The sequence below is a fragment of the Coregonus clupeaformis genome, unplaced genomic scaffold (assembly GCF_020615455.1).
Source record: "Coregonus clupeaformis isolate EN_2021a unplaced genomic scaffold, ASM2061545v1 scaf0033, whole genome shotgun sequence".
NCBI lineage: Eukaryota > Metazoa > Chordata > Actinopteri > Salmoniformes > Salmonidae > Coregonus > Coregonus clupeaformis.
This window is the reverse complement of record NW_025533488.1, coordinates 942,013-959,577: the sequence shown is the minus strand read 5'-3', so window position 1 is coordinate 959,577 and position 17,565 is coordinate 942,013. Positions and strand designations below refer to the sequence as shown.

The window sequence follows — 17,565 nt, the reverse complement described above, 5'->3', positions numbered from 1 at the left end:
TGTTGTTAGCCCTCTTTCAGTGAATGAAAAGAGTAGAAATTAGAAAAGGAAGAATGTTGAATTTTCTCTCTACATTTTCTCTTAATTCCTGTTTTATTAAAAATGAAAGTTTCTTTTGAAACAAGTTTGTCCTGTCCACAGAGTAAGCAGGATGTTTTCTCAGGGCATGTTTACCTTGGTTCACATGGTCTAGGGGCTGTTCAGTGAGATAAGCACTGTGAGAAAACTACAGATAACTGCTACCAGCATCCAGCCTGTGGATTCACATTCATTAGAAAAGCAGCAAAGCACATGCTGTAATGAATTGACAGTATTTTGGAATAAATGAAGCATATTTATTTTATATAGTTGTCTGAACCTTTCATAGCATACTCCATGAAAATACTACACTAACCATGAAAGCATTCACCAGCGGCTTAAGTCAAGTAGGTTACACAAAGGCTATTCTAAAAAGGTCAAATGAAGTCAAGATGCACACGCCTTTAATGTCCCACAGTTTATTACATTTAACCCTTAATAACAGTCCATACATACAATGACAACCCTGTCCCTCCAACATGCTGAAACCTATTCTTCACTCTCCAACTCGCAGGCAGAGGAACTGAAATGTCAAGCAGCTATACATTCTCCTTCTCACTGGGCCTTTGTTTGTATTATATATCTATTTTTTAATTAATTGCTCCAAACCCAATTATACTCGGAATTACATGTTCACTCCTATATACGTAAAAGCACTGGACGTCTGAAAGTGACATTTCCTTTATGGCAATTAGCTGGATCCGAATAAAACAACTCTAAATCATCAACAAACTAACCCACACACATAATATTAAACCTTCACTAAGCAAGATTGTGACAGTACTGCACCCCCCACACAAGGTCTCTGGGGCTCTGGGACCCCCCCACAAAGAAAAGATTAAGCCATGTCAAAAATGTTTACAATGAATTCTCTCAGCCTCATGGCAAAATATTACAATAGCATGAGATTATCTATAAAACTGCAGTATGCCACTGTATTGGAAATGTGGCAAAATGCTAAACGTGCTACTCGTCAATGTTTAGGGATTTCCAGAGGGATGTCCTGTCCATACTCTGAGCTATTTCAGGAGAGGTGACACACGAGTACGGTCTTAAAATGCAGCCAGGGCTGAGGGCCCTTGTAGAACTAATCAAACCTGACCCCACCTCCCAGCTCTTTCTCAGAACTGAACAGATGAACAGCTACTCCTATCACACAGGTCCACTATGACACATAGGTCAGCTGGCATCCTATTTTATATCCTTAGAAATATACTTCCTAGAACAGGCATCTCCATAATTCTATTTCTGTGTTTAGCAATCACCAGGGAGTCACAAACACATGCAAACTGTTGCTACATGCAATTCTTCAGTGGTCTTGATGCAGTCCCAAGACTTGTTTTCTTCCAGTAGTATCACATATTATAGTTGAATCTCAGATCCTTTTGGCCACATCATAGTCCTAAATATTATTATATAATTTCATAAACAGGGCTTTCTTCTAAACTCACCAAGAAAAACATAGCAATCAAGGCTTGCAGTGTGTAGGCCAAACACCAGGTGAATGTATACTGTAATTAGTTCAGCGTTGCACACTTTTCTACCCGTTCATTGACACCTTTCCAAATAATAAATAGCTATGTTTTAAATAGATACACATTAGCATAATCAGATACAACAACAAAGAGAGAGTCCAAATTGATAGAATTGTGGGTAAGTAAGCAGCATCACTCACTGAAGGTAGATCCCACAGCAATATTAATACTTCAACATCAGTGGACAAGACATGTACATAGTAAACACTCCTCTTAGGAAATAGGTCCCTTGTTTTGAGTCCACCCCACAGTTACTACAGGTTGTAGCTGAATGTTCAGGAGGTTAAGTTATGGACTGATCTGGGTTCAGGAGAAGAAGCTGCGGAGCTGGAACAGGAAGTTGTCCTCCTTGTGTTTACTTGTCCTGCAGCGGCCATTCATATAGTCCCAGGCAGAGCGCTTGCAGTAGTTATAGAAATGCTCTTCTGCTTTCTTCAGGGTGCCGTTCAGGTCCAGAGTGCCCTGCAAACTGCACAGAGAGAAACACGGAGCCAAAGACTGATGAGTCTGGTTGTATTGCTTTGTAATGGCAAGGCATATAGTAGCTATTTGTTTCAAAACAGGTAATCATAGAAATCATTTATATTTCAGAGGATGGACGGACGCAGATACTCAGACATTCAGACACACGCACACCTGTTGGTGAACTGGATGAGCTGCACGTCGTTCCTACACCTCAGCAGGGCATCTCTGTTGTCCAATAATATGGTGGCACAGATGAAGAGTTCAAAGGTGAACTCTGTGTTGACGGCCTGTGCCTCAGACACTGGTTTATCTTCTGGAACCATCCCAGAGCATCCGTTGCCACACAAACAAACATACAAATCACAAGAAGGACAACATACATTTTAGTCATTTAGCAGACGCTCTTATCCAGAGCGACTTACAGTTAGTGAGTGCATACATTATTTTTATTTGTTTTATTTTTCATGCTGGCCCCCCGTGGGAATCGAACCCACAACCCTGGCGTTGCAAACGCCATGCTCTACCAACTGAGCTACATCCCTGCCGGCCATTCCCTCCCCTACCCTGGACGACGCTGGGCCAATTGTGCGCCGCCCCATGGGTCTCCCACCATTGTTATAAGCAAATACAGAAGGACCAAAAGGGGCTTCTATAAGTTCATATTACCAATTGTATGGACATATACACTACATGGCCAAAAGTATGTGGACACCTGCTCGTTGAACGTCTCATTCCAAAATCATGGGCATTAATATGGAATTGGTCCCCCCTTTGCTGCGATAACAGCCTCCACTCTTCTGGGAAGGCTTCCACTAAATGTTGGAACATTGCTGCGGGGACTTGCTTCCATTCAGCCACAAGAGCATTAGTGAGGTCGGGCACTGATGTTGGGCGATTAGGCCTGGCTCGCAGTCTGCATTCCAATTCATCCCAAAGGTGTTCGATGGGGTTGAGGTCAGGGCTCTGTGCAGGCCAGTCAAGTTCTTCCACACTGATCTTGACAAACTATTTCTGTATGGACCTCGCTTTGTGCACGGGGGCATTGTCATGCTGAAACAGGAAAGGGCCTTCCCCAAACTGTTGCCACAAAGTTGGAAGCACAGAATCGTCTAGAATGTCATTGTATGTTGCAGCGTTAAGACTTCCCTTCAATGGAACTAAGGGGCCTATCCCGAACCATGAAAAACAGCCCCAGACCAATATTCCTCCTCCACCAAACGTCACAGTTGGAACTATGCATTGGGGCAGGTAGCGTTCTCCTGACATCCGCCAAACCCAGATTAGTTTGTCAGACTGCCAGATGGTGAAGTGTGATTCATCACTCCAGAGAAAGCATTTCCACTGCTCCAGAGTCCAATGGCGGCAAGATTTACACCACTCCACCTGACACTTGGCATTGCGCATGGTGATCTTAGGCTTGTGTGCAGCTCCTTGGCCACGGAAACCCATTTCATGAAGCTCCCGACGAACAGTTATTGTGCTGACGTTGCTTCCAGAGGCAGTTTGGAACTCGGTAGTGAGTGTTGCAACCGAGGACAGACGATTTTTACGTGCTTAAGCAATCAGCGGTCCCGTTCTATGAGCTTGTATGGCCTACCACTTCGCAGCTGAGCCATGTTGCTCCTAGACGTTTCCACTTCACAATAACAGCACTTACAGTTGACCGGGGCAGCTCTAACAGGGCAGAAATTTGACGAACTCACTTGTTGGAAAGGTGGCATCCTATGACAGTGCCATGTTGAAAGTCACTGAGTGCTTCAGTAAGGCCATTCTACTGCCAATGTTTGTCTATGGAGATTGCATGGCTGTGTGTATAAATTTTATACACCTGTCAGCAACGGGTGTGGCTGAAATAACCGACTCCACTAATTTAAAGGGGTGTCCACATACTTTGTATATATAGTGTGTTTGAAACCATAGGCTGTGTACTGTTTCTTATGTACTGTCACACACGTGACATGTCACTGTCTCACTAGCCTGGGACTTGGCAGGAAGGCCACAGGAGCCTACTGTCTCTCCTATACTGTGACTACCGTCTCTCCTATACTGTGACTACCGTCTCTCCTATACTGTGACTACCGTCTCTCCTATACTGTGACTACCGTCTCTCCTATACTGTGACTACCGTCTCTCCTATACTGTGACTACCGTCTCTCCTATACTGTGACTACCGTCTCTCCTATACTGTGACTACCGTCTCTCCTATACTGTGACTACCGTCTCTCCTATACTGTGACTACCGTCTCTCCTATACTGTGACTACCGTCTCTCCTATACTGTGACTACCGTCTCACCTATACTGTGCCTGCGGGCGATCCTCTCCTGGTAGCGTGCGCGGTCCACCTGCTGGGAGATGAGCTCCAGGTGGTCACAGCTCAGGATCTCAAAGAGACGCAGGGCGTCACAGTGCTCAAACTCCCTCTGGAAACCCAGCAGCAGCCACCTGGGAGAGGGGACACGCATAAGTGTAAGTATACACATATTCATGCAAATACACCCCTTCAAATTAGTGGATTCTTCCATTTCAGCCATACCTGTTGCTGACAGGTGTATAAAATTGAGCATGCAGTCATGCAATCTCCATAGCCAAACATTGGCAGTAGAATGGCCTGTACTTAAGAGCTCAGTGACTTTCAACGTGGCACCGTCATAGGATGCCACCTTTCCAACAAGTCAGTTCATCAAATTTCTGCCCTGCTAGAGCTGCCCCGGTCAACTGTAAGTACTGTTATTGTGAAGTGGAAACCTCTCGGAGCAACAACGGCTCAGCCGCGAAGTGGTAGGCCAACAAGCTCACAGATGGGAACGCTGAAGTGCGTAAAAATCATCTGTCCTCGGTTGCAGAACTCACTACTGAGTTCCAAACTGCCTCTGAAAGCAACGTCAGCACAATAACTGTTCGTTGGGAGCTTCATGAAATGGGTTTCCATGGCCGAGCAGCCACACACAAACCTAAGATCACCATGCGCAATGCCAATCGTCGGCTGGAGTGGTGTAAAGCTCGCCGCCATTGGACTCTGGAGCAGTGGAAACGCGTTCTCTGGAGTGATGAATCACGCTTCACCATCTGGCAGTCCAACAAAATAATCTGGGTTTGGTGGATGTCAGGAGAACGCTACCTGCCCCAATGCACAGCGCCAACTGTGAAGTTTGGTGGAGGAGGAATAATGGTCTGGGGCTGTTTTTCATGGTTCGGGCTAGGCCCCTTAGTTCCAGTGAAGGGAAATCTTAACGCTACAGCATACAATTGCATTCCAGAAAATTCTGTGCTTTCAACTTTGTGGCAACAGTTTGGGGAAGGCCCGTTCCTGTTTCAGCATGACAATGCCCCTGTGCACAAAGCGAGGTCCATTCAGAAATGGTTTGTTGAAATCGGTGTTGAAGAACTTGACTGGCCTGCACAGAGCCCTGACCTCAAACACCTTTGGGATGAATTGGAACGCCAACTGCGAGCCAGGCCTAATCGCCCAACATCAATGCCCAACCTCACTAATGTTCTTGTGGCTGAATGGAAGCAAGTCCCCACAGCAATGTTCCAACATCTAGTGGAAAACCTTCCCAGAAGAGTGGAGGGTGTTATAGCAGCAAAGAGGGGACCAACTCCATATTAATGCTCATTATTTTGGAATGAGATGTTCGACGAGCAGGTGTCCACATACTTCTGGCCATGTAGTGTATGTACTGCAAACACATATAGATGCAGCATATGCAAATGTATGTGTGTGTATGTGTGTACATGTGTATGTATGTGTGCGTGTGTTGTGTACCTGTGACAGAAGGTGAAACTCTCCATGCTATCTGTGATCAGGTGGGTGTGGAGCTGTGGGTCCAACTCCTTCAGCAGTGCCGCCTCCAGCTCTGAGTGGCAACAATCAAAACGTTAGAACATGTGTAATAACATTACCTTATTATCAAGTCTACCATATTATTACACATGTACAGAGAAGACAGACAAATAAAATAAAAACTTCATATTAAAACTAAAATCAAACCTATCTTCCTGTGCAGGCCGTCAGCGCGGAAGTCCTTGGAGAACTTCTCCATGTAGCAGGAGAAGCTCCAGTAGGTGTCCACCTCAGAGTCCAGCACCTCCAGGAATCGGCTACAAAGGTCATTCATCCCCTGGGCATAGCTCACCTCTGACACCCAGCACATCAGCATGACACACACACACACACAGTATGACGAAAGTAAGTAAATACAGTTACTTTATCTTACTACTAAGACTAAGGGGATAATCTGAACATGAAATATGTAAATTGCTAACTTTATTGTACATTTTGCATTTATTTCCACGGCAGATAGGCGTGAAAACGTCCACGCACATTTGTCAAGTTCGGATTGTGTCATGTTACTCCTCCAACATATATTTCTCCACTAGAGGGCTCTCTAACGACACTATTTCTTTCAGTGGTTGGGTGACAACCGGTTAGTGACTGATGACCAGCATACAGTATTTGCAGCATTAAAAACTGAGACAGGCAGGATCAAAGATAAACAGAGAGAGAGAGAAAAGAAAGAAAAAAATTAGACAGAAGAGAAAGAGAGACAATGGGAGAGAGAGAGAAGAGAGAGAGATTACCTGGATGAAAAGCAGCATATGTGATGAGAATATCCCTCAACACCAGCAGATTGCCTAAGCCTTCACCCCTGTAGTAGCAAACAAACCATCAACACTAGGGTTGCAAAGGGAGAGAATGTTACTGGTAACTTTACCAGTAAACTACTGGTATTTGGACACTTTCTAGGATTTTTGGTAATTTTCATAACATGTAAAAAATAAAATGATAAAATAATCCTTAATATAACCCATTAATTTATGAATACAGTTGGTGTTTAATATGAGGATTTCAGCATGGAATATCCTTTATATATTTTTGTACACTTTTATTTATTTTACTACGGGTATGTCAATTTGTCTTTGTTGTAAATGTTTTGGGGCCGAACTGGTGGCAGTTGTGAAAAAAGTAAATAGTTGGAAGAGCTGCAGAGGTAATTGCAAACGATGTCCTCGTTGTTTAGATGCTTTTTTCCTTATTTAGGCTATTTTTTCCTGAACCATTTGGTCTATTCACTAGAACAACGGTTCCCCAACTCGGTCCTGGGGCTCCCCCTGGGTGCACATTTTTGTTTTTGCTCTAGCACTACACAGCTGATTCAAATAATCAAAGCTTAATGATGAGTTGGTTATTTGAATCAGCTGTGTAGTGCTAGAGCAAAAACACAAAGGTGCACCCAGGGGGGTCCCCAGGACCGAGTTTGGGAAAACCTACACTAAAACAGGAGTTCCCAAACTTTTTTTTTGCGACCACACCATGTAAAAATAGTGATGTAATCAAAGGCCAATGTTTACTTTTAGAATTGGGGCTATGGCAGTCTATTAGAAATCAGTTTGAGAGTACTTTTGACAGTATTTCAATCTGAAGGAAGTATGGTTTGATGTGACTGAAATGCACCAGAAAGGTATTGGGAAGTTCAGAAGATCATCAGGCAATAATTGTGTATGATATTCTGTGTAGAAAATAACATCATCATTGATGATATTCTTTTCCCCCCAGTCTGATTTAGTAAACAGAAGACTCATACGTATTCCTGAGAGTCTTATCTGTCAGTGAAGGGGTCATAATATTTTGTAGCTTAAACCGTTCTAAAGATAGAGCCACATTTGTAGGAAGAAAACAGAAACTGCTCTGTTTATTACAACCGCATCTAACATCTACCGGAGGTTACTGAGTGCAATTATTATTTTATTTTTGTAGATTTTCTCTCACGACCCCTAGTTTGGGAAACGCTGCAGGAGAAACTAATGGGCAATATGGACACGCAAATGAAAAGATTAAGATAATATGAATATTTTATACGAATCTATTTTTTTGTTATTTAAGTATAAATGACCTGTTAATTACTCAAATTACTTTGACAAAATCTGGTAACTTTGGTAAATCACCAGTAGTTTTGCAACCCTCATTAACACAAATCAAATACACTGATACCTCGTATAAAAAGACAGTGTGAACCTTAAAATGAGCAACTGCATGTAGCCTACTGGCTTTATATGGGTTGTAATGTCAAGCTGAAAACCTTTAACGTTGTAACTACACAGCCTTCTTATCCTAAAACCAACAACAGGTAGTCAGTGTGTCACTGCTTACACATGATGACAGAGAACCAACACTTAAGGCCCTACTCCAATATGCCCTGTTGATTTAAGTGTTGAACTGTTTGTAGCTGACAGCCGGCTTGCCAGAGGAGTTTAAACATAAATCCTGTTAACCTTCCTGTTTCTGCTAAGTGTTGAGCAATGTTCCCTGTAAAGGCTAACTGAAACCGAACTAATGTGTTCGCATACTCCCTCAAAAAACCTTCACTTGAAAAATGAGAAAAAGGTGGCAATAGTACTGTTTGTCCATTTTGAAACACCGTAGCCAGTATACACTTCCTCAAAATAGGATAACTCAAGAAATCTGTCATTCATTTTGACGTTTTTCCAGAGGAGATCTTAGTCTTGCAATTTTGCATCTGACTAGGATGTTTGGTGCAGTATTTCTCAAGTGAAAAAATAAATATATTGTTGAATGACAACAGGCACTGACAACAGACTTTGACTACCGACTTCGGCTTGCCTCTAAAAATAAAATGGTGTGCCCGAACAGCCGAAAAAACCCTTCCCGAAGTCCAAAACGAACAAAAACGTCACAAAATGTCGTCATAAATACTGGATATAACTTACTATTTGATCACCCAAAAGTATTGATTATTCATCTGTGAGCTAATTTCATTGTCCCTCTGCCTCAATGTACAGAGACTGAAGTTGAACTAAAAGGGCGGACAATGAACTAAAGCGACTCACGAGTAGTAGGGTAGGTCTCTGTCTGTCCGAGGCACGTCCTTGTCGATAATTCGGATGGCCTCTTGGAGCTCCTCCAGATCAAAGGTCACCCGCTCAAACAACACCTGAGGTCAGGGGTCAGAGAAAGAAAGATATTAGTGGTCAGATGGACTATTTCTAAACCCCTGTGTCATCATCTCAGACTTAGGTCTGTAACATACTGTAGATTATAAAGGTCTGTAAGACATGTCAACCTCTGAGAGTGTGACCAGCTGTTTAGAGATTGTAAAATATAATACTATATATAATATTCAGTAATACAATGACAGAGTGGATTATATTGACATAGGCATGTCCATGACTAAAACACACAGTTTGTTAGCCTAACACCCATATCCTGGTGCAATATAAACTGACAACATTTAAAACAACCCAAAGCAAAATTACTGTAGTAAATTTGCAACGCATAGCACTCCTCTTGAACATATTAACTACAGTGCCTTGCAGAAGTATTAATCCCTGTTGGCGTTTTTCCTATTTTGTTGCATTACAACCTGTCATTTAAATTGATTTTAATCTGGATTTCATGTAATGGACATACACAAAATAGTCCAAATTGGTGAAGTGAAATGAAAAAAAATAACTTGTTTCAAAAAATGCTTAAAAATAAATAACGGAAAAGTGGTGCGTGCATATGTATTCACCCTCTTTGCATTGAAGCCCCTAAATAAGATCTGGTCAACCAATTACCTTCAGAAGTCACATAATAGTTAAATAAACTCCACCTGTGTGCAATCTAAGTGTCACATGATCTGTCACATGATCTCAGTATATATATATATATATATATATATATATATATGTGTGTGTGTGTGTGTGTGTGTGTGTTCTGAAAGGCCCCAGAGGGCACCACCAAGCAAGCGGCACCATGAAGACCAAGGAGCTCTCCAAACAGGACCACTTTAAGCCGTACACTCCACAGAGCTGAGCTTTATGGAAGAGTGGCCAGAAAAAAGCCATTGCTTAAATAAATAAATAAGCAAACACGTTTGGTGTTCGCCAAAAGCCATGTGGGAGACTCTGGTCAGATGAGACTAAAATTGAGCTTTTTGGCCATCAAGGAAAACGCTATGTCTGGTGCAAACCCAACACCTCTCATCACACCGAGAACACCATCCCCACAGTGAAGCATGGTGGTGGCAGCATCATGCTGTGGGGATGTTTTTCATCGGCAGGGACTGGGAAACTGGTCAGAATTTAAGGAATGATGGATGGCGCTAAATACAGGGAAATTATTGAGGGAAACCTGTTTCAGTCTTCCAGAGATTTGAGACTGGGACGGAGGTTCACCTTCCAGCAGAACAATGACCCTAAGCATACTGCTAAAGCAACACTCAAGTGGTTTAAGGGGAAACATTTAAATGTCTTGGAATGGCCTAGTCAAAGCCCAGACCTCAATCCAATTGAGAATCTGTTGTATTACTTAAAGATTGCTGTACACCAGTGGAACCCATCCAACTTGAAGGAGCTGGAGCAGTTTTGCCTTGAAGAATGGGCAAAAATCCCAGTGGCTAGATGTGCCAAGCTTATAGAGACATACCCCAAGAGACTTGCAGCTGTAATTGCTGCATAAGGTGTCTCTACAAAGTATTGACTTTGGGGGGGTGAATAGTTATGCACGCTCAAGTTTTCTGTTTTTCTTTTTGGTTTTATTTCTTGTTTGTTTCACAATAAAAAAATATTTTGGTAGGCAACTTGAAGGAGCTGGAGCAGTTTTGCCTTGAAGAATGGGCAAAAATCCCAGTGGCTAGATGTGCCAAGCTTATAGAGACATACCCCAAGAGACTTGCAGCTGTAATTGCTGCAAAAGGTGTCTCTACAAAGTATTGACTTTGGGGGGGTGAATAGTTATGCACGCTCAAGTTTTCTGTTTTTCTTTTTGGTTTTATTTCTTGTTTGTTTCACAATAAAAAAATATTTTGGTAGGCATGTTGTGTAAATAAAATGATACAAACCCCCCCAAAAATCTATTTTAATTCCAGGTTGTAAGGCAACAAAATAGGAAAAATGCCAAGGGGAGTTGAATACTTTCACAAGCCACTATGGATAGGTGAATGGTCAATAGGGAAGGTGTATGGTAATTTGAATCTCTTATACTCAATAAAAATGCAAAGCGGGAGAAGCGGTTAAACCATGTATTTTGCAGGGAGTTTTGTGTACTTTCTGAGGCTGGTGTTTTACCTGGGCCTGTAGCTCCAGGAAGGACAGCCTCTCCCTGACCTCATCACTCTGGTTCTGAGCCTGCAGCTTTACTCTCTCCTGCCTCACATCGAAGTACTGCACCGCTGCCACCAACTCAGCTAGAAACACACACAGGGAGGTAGAAAGAGAATGGGAGGCAGGTGAGCGAGAGTGAAGGAAGCAACGTTACAGGAGGAACCGGGGAGAATTTACGAAATTGGTTGAGCTCATAGATTCCAGCATAAAGTTGATGAGTCTAGAATGAGGTGCTGAACAATAATATATTTTGTACACTAGATAGCAAGAGAAAGAGAAAAAGAGAGAGAGAGTACAAGTTTATCTACATCCGGCCCCTACATCCGGGCCCTACCATCGGTGCCATTTAGACGCAGGCGGACGGCGGCAGGAAATAGCTGCTGCCACTTCCTCTTCATCGCATGGTAGCGGACCTTGAGCTGCTCCTGCAGTAGGGGACGCTCCAGAGAGGTGGAGCTGCAGGGGTACATCCCAAACAGGAAACGCCACACCGGGCCACGCTCCGAAGGGGACACGCCACCTAGACACATTCAGCACAGGTTGAATCCAGATACTTTACAATGGCTTCTTTCCCCCTGTGTGTTCTATTTCCTCACTCCTCATCCTCACTGATGGGAAACAACTGGATAGGTGAGAGATGCAATGACATGTCCACTTGGTGTTCTGGATTGGTAGGTCTCTCTTTAGCTTTTCAACAGAATCAACTCAGGTTATAATGGTCAGACCAGGACTTTTGCATCATTTCACAGGAAAGTGAAGACTAGACTAGAACTAAAATATAAAAGACAAGCTATTGGATCACTTGGCCTCTGACTAGATAAAGTGGCTAATTTATTTATTCTAGCTCATTTATCCCTAAACAAACTAGGCTTCTCAAGGAATCTGAGTGGCTTATATTGGTTAGTGTGCAAAACAAGTCTTTAGCCCCCTTCTTAGATATTTGACAGGGATCATTATATAATGTTTTTGCACCATAGTCACTGCAGCTAATGATATTGCGCCAGAGGAGAGAAGGAATGTGCATCAATGAAAGAGAGAAAGAGGGAGAGGGGGGAGATGATTTTTCCGTGTTCCTGGTTATGTTTTTCATCAACACAATCACAGTAGTAACCCCTCTGTATCAGTATACCATGTACCTAGCTCACAGAGCTCTACCTTGCGTGCAATGGAAGCCTCATGACTCTCTCTGAGCTTTTCAGCATGACGAAGCCCCAGGGGTTCCCAAGAACTAAAGTCAGTGGGGGTTCAGTGTTTACAGTCAACACTATGCACCCTGAGTCCTACCTCTCGGTCATATACTGTAGCTGTTTCCCCAAACCACTGATACAGGGTCAGATATTTTGTCGTCCCTAAATGGTTAAGGTTATGATTGGTAGTTGGATAATCTGATCCTAGATCTGTAGTTAAGGTCCATTTCACCTTGAAAACCACAAGTGAAGGCCCTGAGTGTACCGGTGACTGTAACTTACTTATGGAGCATTGATGCAGATAGAAGCTAGAAAGTATACTGTACCCATCTATTCACCCATTCATACACTCCCCTCTTGTTTTCCCTCAGGAGTAGCTGTGTGTGGGCTCTTGATGTCATACCCACAAACCATGACTGATGCATTTCATGTGAATCTCATGATTTTTCCTCCCTCTGAAAATAATCTGTCAGATCACACCAAAGGTCTTGACTGATAACTGTAAAACCAAACCATTGTCTGTTTCTAAAAGTCATGTTGGGAGTCTTTGCTTGAGGGGCCTCAGTGAGGTTTCATACATGGCTCTAGAGAATGGTTGAACTGTACTGCAGTCAGCTAGCTCCTCAGGCAAACATCACTTGACTTGTAGATATTGATAGAGCAATACCAAATATGGGAAACCCAGCACTGGGAAACAATTTAACTTTACTTAATTTAAACTTTGTGATAGGCTCCAGCATACTGGTCCATAATGTTTGAATATTAAATAATTTTCAATCAATTAATATGTTGAATTATGAATTGCTGAATTTCTCTTTAGAATATCGTATCCTGTTTTTGTTTTTTTTATCCTCCCATCCTTACCATTCTTGAAAATGTGCATCCGCAGCCTGGACTCGTCCACTCTCCCCTCTTCGTCCATAACGCCAGGTAACCCGAGAGGTGTCGTGGATGGAGCAGGTGCGTTTACCGATGGTACTTTCAGCTGGTCGCCAAACTCTGCGGTGACATTATTCACAGGTGAACTTCTTTCCGTTAGTCCATTCTTTCCCTTTGTTTTATGGGGAGTCCCACATACCCCGAGTTCTTTGGCGGTACTTTCACAAACGGGAATATTGTGCGCAGGTGAGGGCGGGAGCCCGTTCTCCTGTAGAGTGTCCATTATGTATATTCTCACCAATGACAAGGAGTGTAAAACACTATCCCTCCTCGTGAAACCGCTTTGAGTGTCTGCTACATTTGTTTGTTTACAAAAAAAAAATACGTTCAGTTGTACGTTCCTTTCAGTTTTCAGTTTCTGTTTATGATGCCCTGCGCTCCGATTTTAAATGGAATATCCTTCAATACACAGAAGTTAGGACATTTTCCAGTTCAGGCAGGAATCCATATTGTGTGAGACTTCTATGCTCTGCCCACTTTAAACCTTCCGACCAAAGTTCTTCCTGTGAGTCAGTCATATGACTGAACCTTGCTGATTTGTGTGTGTGGCCTACATTCTAGGTTTTATGTCGGGTTGAAAGCCGCAATTTTTCCGCTACAGGAGCATTTTAACACCACCTAGTGGTTTTATTTACAAGACAGCTCTGTCTACTGTCTAGGGCTAGGCTACCCATGGTCAGTCTGTCATAAATAAACTTTGAAAGTGAAACGCCTTCATTCATATTCTTGGCTTCTTATGATGGACTAGGCACAGACAATCTAGTCTAAACTGCTCTTTTGTCACCCAACACCCAAACTGAAATCATTAGATTTCCTCCCACACTGTGAATGGAAGTGGTCTGGGAAATGCAGATTCAGTGCAACACTAAAAGTACAAACTAACGACCAATATAATGACCATACAATATTTGTGGACTTTTTTATGAATTAATTGGATGACTACTTAAAATTTTTTATTTAACCTTTATTAAATCGTCCAAATGAAAACTTTAGGAACTGATTGTGAGGCCTCCAAGCACTATGACGACCAACAGCTTCACTGCCAGCAAAGCATAAAAATTAAATAGTTGCATCTCTGAAGTATTCTCCTCTTCTGTACCTTAAAAAACCCCAAATCATATTGAAAACATTAACTACAAAGGGATGGACAACATCATCTCTATGATAACTTGATACCTTTTGAGCAATACAATAGTAAGGTAATACATTTGATATTATTTGGCCTAATATGTGAAAAAATGTAGGTGTGTTACCTGGGATAACTGAGGTAAATATTAACCCATAAGGTGTAGGCTTAGCCTCGCTGATGAGGAGTCTTGTCCCATTGCCATGGTACTGCTTGTCCTTCCCATTGACAAAGCACTGCAGAGTGCAGAAGTAGTAGCCAGTGTCATTCAGCTCTAACCAGGTCATCATGATGCTTGTGTCTGTTGTGTTCAGGTCATATGTTTTCTGAAACCTCCACTTGAATCGGGGCAAGTCACCCACCTCCCTCCACTCCTTCCTCTGGCCATGAGTGGCCGTGTTGATGTACCACTCTGCCCTGCAGCTAGTGATCAGCTCCCCGCTGTCCGACAGGACACGGCATCCAATGGAGACAATCTGGCCCAGTGTGCCGGTCACCACAGTGTCCTGGTCCACCCATACATGACAGAAAGCCTGATGAGGGACTGGACAACAGAATAGACAAATACATGTGACAAATGGTCTCATTATGGTATAAATAACTATATTCCTGTCAAGGGGATTACTTTCTTTGTCATCAAGACAAAGGAGAGTATACAAAAGTGAAACTAGATGCACCTGTGTAGATCTCTCCTATAGTCAACATTGGGGTTTGTGTCTGCCAACTACACAAAACTAAATAAAAAATCAAACAATATAAAACCATTACCTTTGAGAAGGATGATCACAATTAGGACAATGTGCAAGGTAGTCATTCCTTAGGTCAACAAGAAGAGCCAAATAATTAGCATGTTGTATGATACTAAAAGTCAGATTTTGTGGGTTGAATACTGGAAGAATTCCATCCAGATAAGAGATTCAGAGAAGAAATGTAATAAATGTGTCATTAAAGTCTTACCTCATGCCCCCAAATAGTACTGCAACAATTACGATAACCAACTTTACTTCCTTAAGTTCATTTCCTGATGCTCTACCTACACTCTGAGGTAATATGTTTTCTAGATATGAGTCAAACCCACTGTGGTTTCCAATGTAGCTTTGTGTAAACAAATGTCAATGGGACGGGGATATCAGAAATACTTAATGTGTATGTTTAAATCATTGACCTTGCAAAGGCCTAAACAATATAAAAGTGGTTGTGTTGTTCTACTTTAAAAGTACCAGAGAGGGGTGAAAGATAGAGAGGGGGGAGAGAAAGACAGGGAGGGGTGAGAGAAAGGGAGAGAGTTTATATGAGAGATTTTTTCTGCGTTCCTGATCATGTGTCAGTTACACTCATATTCACCCTCACTACCCCACACCCCCCACCCCGTGGCAGCCCCTCTCTAGCAGTAGACCATGTACCTAGCTAACAGAGCTCTACCTTGTGTGCAATGGAAGCCTCATGACTCTCTGAGCTTTTCAGCATGACAAAACCTCTTCAGCAACCACAGGTTAGAGACCTTGGGTCATCTCTCTCTCTCTCTCTCTCTCTCTCTCTCTCTCTCTCTCTCTCTTCTCTTTCTCCCCCGCCCCTCTCTCCTTCTCTTTCTCCCCCCCCCCTCTCTCTCTCTCTCTCTCTCTCTCTCTCTCTCTCTCTCTCTCTCTCTCTCTCTCTCTCTCTCTCTCTCTCTCTCTCTCTCTCTCTCATCTCCCTTACTGGGAGAGAGAGAGAAAAGAGAGAGAGAGAGACTCCCCAGCTAGCATATTTGGTTCCTTGAAAGTTGTGGGAACGTACATTTTTGGTTACCCATTGGTTCTGGGAATGAAGCCATAAGTTTCCTGACCGGTAAAACTGAATGTTTTTTAAACTTTCTGAGAACGGAAGTGAAAACTTAATCTGTTCTGGGAATGTTCATTTTTAGGGTACAGGGAGGTTCTGAGAACGTTTCATTATTTTTTACATTTTAGTCATTTAGCAGACGCTCTTATCCAGAGCGACTTACAGTTAGTGAGTGCATACATATATACAGTATATCCCTTCAAAATTAGTGGATTTGGCTATTTCAGCCACACCCGTTGATGACATGTGTATACAAATAGAGCACACAGCTCCAGTTCTCTGGAGTGATAATCACACTTCACCATCTGGCAGTCCGACGGATGAATCTGGGTTTGGTGGATGCCAGGAGAACGCTACCTGTCCGAAAGCATAGTGCCAACTGTAAAGTTTGGTGGAGGAGGAATAATGGTCTGGGGCTCTTAGTCAACCCTGAAAGTTTTCCTGGGAGGTTTTATTAACATTATGAGAACAAAAATTATAGGCTATTTGAAGGTAATTAAATACGTTCTGAGAACATGTTTCAATAACACTGCTAGCTTAGTTTTAAACACAGATAGGACACATGGAAATTCATTTGTTAAGGCTTTTTTATGTGTTTTTTATTGTTGTGGCACGGCATCGGTGAGATTCAAACATATGATCTTCTGTTTTCTAGTCATGAAATTAGTCCACTGCGCCACCAGGATATACAAACAGGCCAAATTTAAAAGGAAACAAGCACTCATTAAGATTAGGTGTCGATAGAGAGAGTTTTGTTGATGCTGAGAACTGAATGTTTTTTAATTTAAAAAATGTAACGTTCTTGCCTACAATTTTTTTCTTGTGGTTTTTATGGAAACTTTTCTTAATGTTCTGAGAACATTACTTTAAATAGAACCATGAGGAAACCTGTAGAAAACGGTATGCTGAAGTACTGAAATTCCCACCTAAGAAACATACGGTTCTCAAAACTTAATGTGCCAGCTGGGTATCCTGCACCATTCCCAGAATGTTGTGGGAAGGTTGTATGCAAAATAACCATAGGACACCCACACTCTCACCAAGCTCTAAGAAACATATGGTTCTCAGAACGTTATGTGCCAGCTGGGTATCCTGCACCATTCCCAGAATGTTGTGGCAAGGTTGTATGCAAAATAACCATAGGACACCCACACTCTCACCAAGCTCTAAGAAACATATGGTTCTCAGAACGTTATGTGCTAGCAGGGTCTCAAGTAATTATCACATTCAGTTTGCACATTTACACAAAACTTCCTCAAATTCCTTTTTTCGTTCAACCACCATCATTGTTAAGTAACAGGAAATATA

General features: G+C 42.4%; 1 protein-coding gene across 1 annotated transcript; it reads right to left on the bottom strand.

Moving 5' to 3' along the window:
* Positions 1-367: 367 nt before the first annotated feature.
* LOC121556965 (TBC1 domain family member 15) lies at positions 368-13,832 on the bottom strand. The gene is made up of 10 exons (XM_041870849.2): positions 13,236-13,832; positions 11,519-11,704; positions 11,149-11,267; positions 8,929-9,032; positions 6,661-6,728; positions 6,071-6,217; positions 5,846-5,936; positions 4,373-4,521; positions 2,250-2,391; positions 368-2,082 (listed from the first exon to the last, which is right to left on the bottom strand). The coding sequence occupies exons 1-10, from the start codon at positions 13,531-13,533 to the stop codon at positions 1,920-1,922; spliced, it is 1,467 nt and encodes a 488-aa protein (XP_041726783.2). The 5' UTR covers positions 13,534-13,832; the 3' UTR covers positions 368-1,919.
* Positions 13,833-17,565: the final 3,733 nt, after the last annotated feature.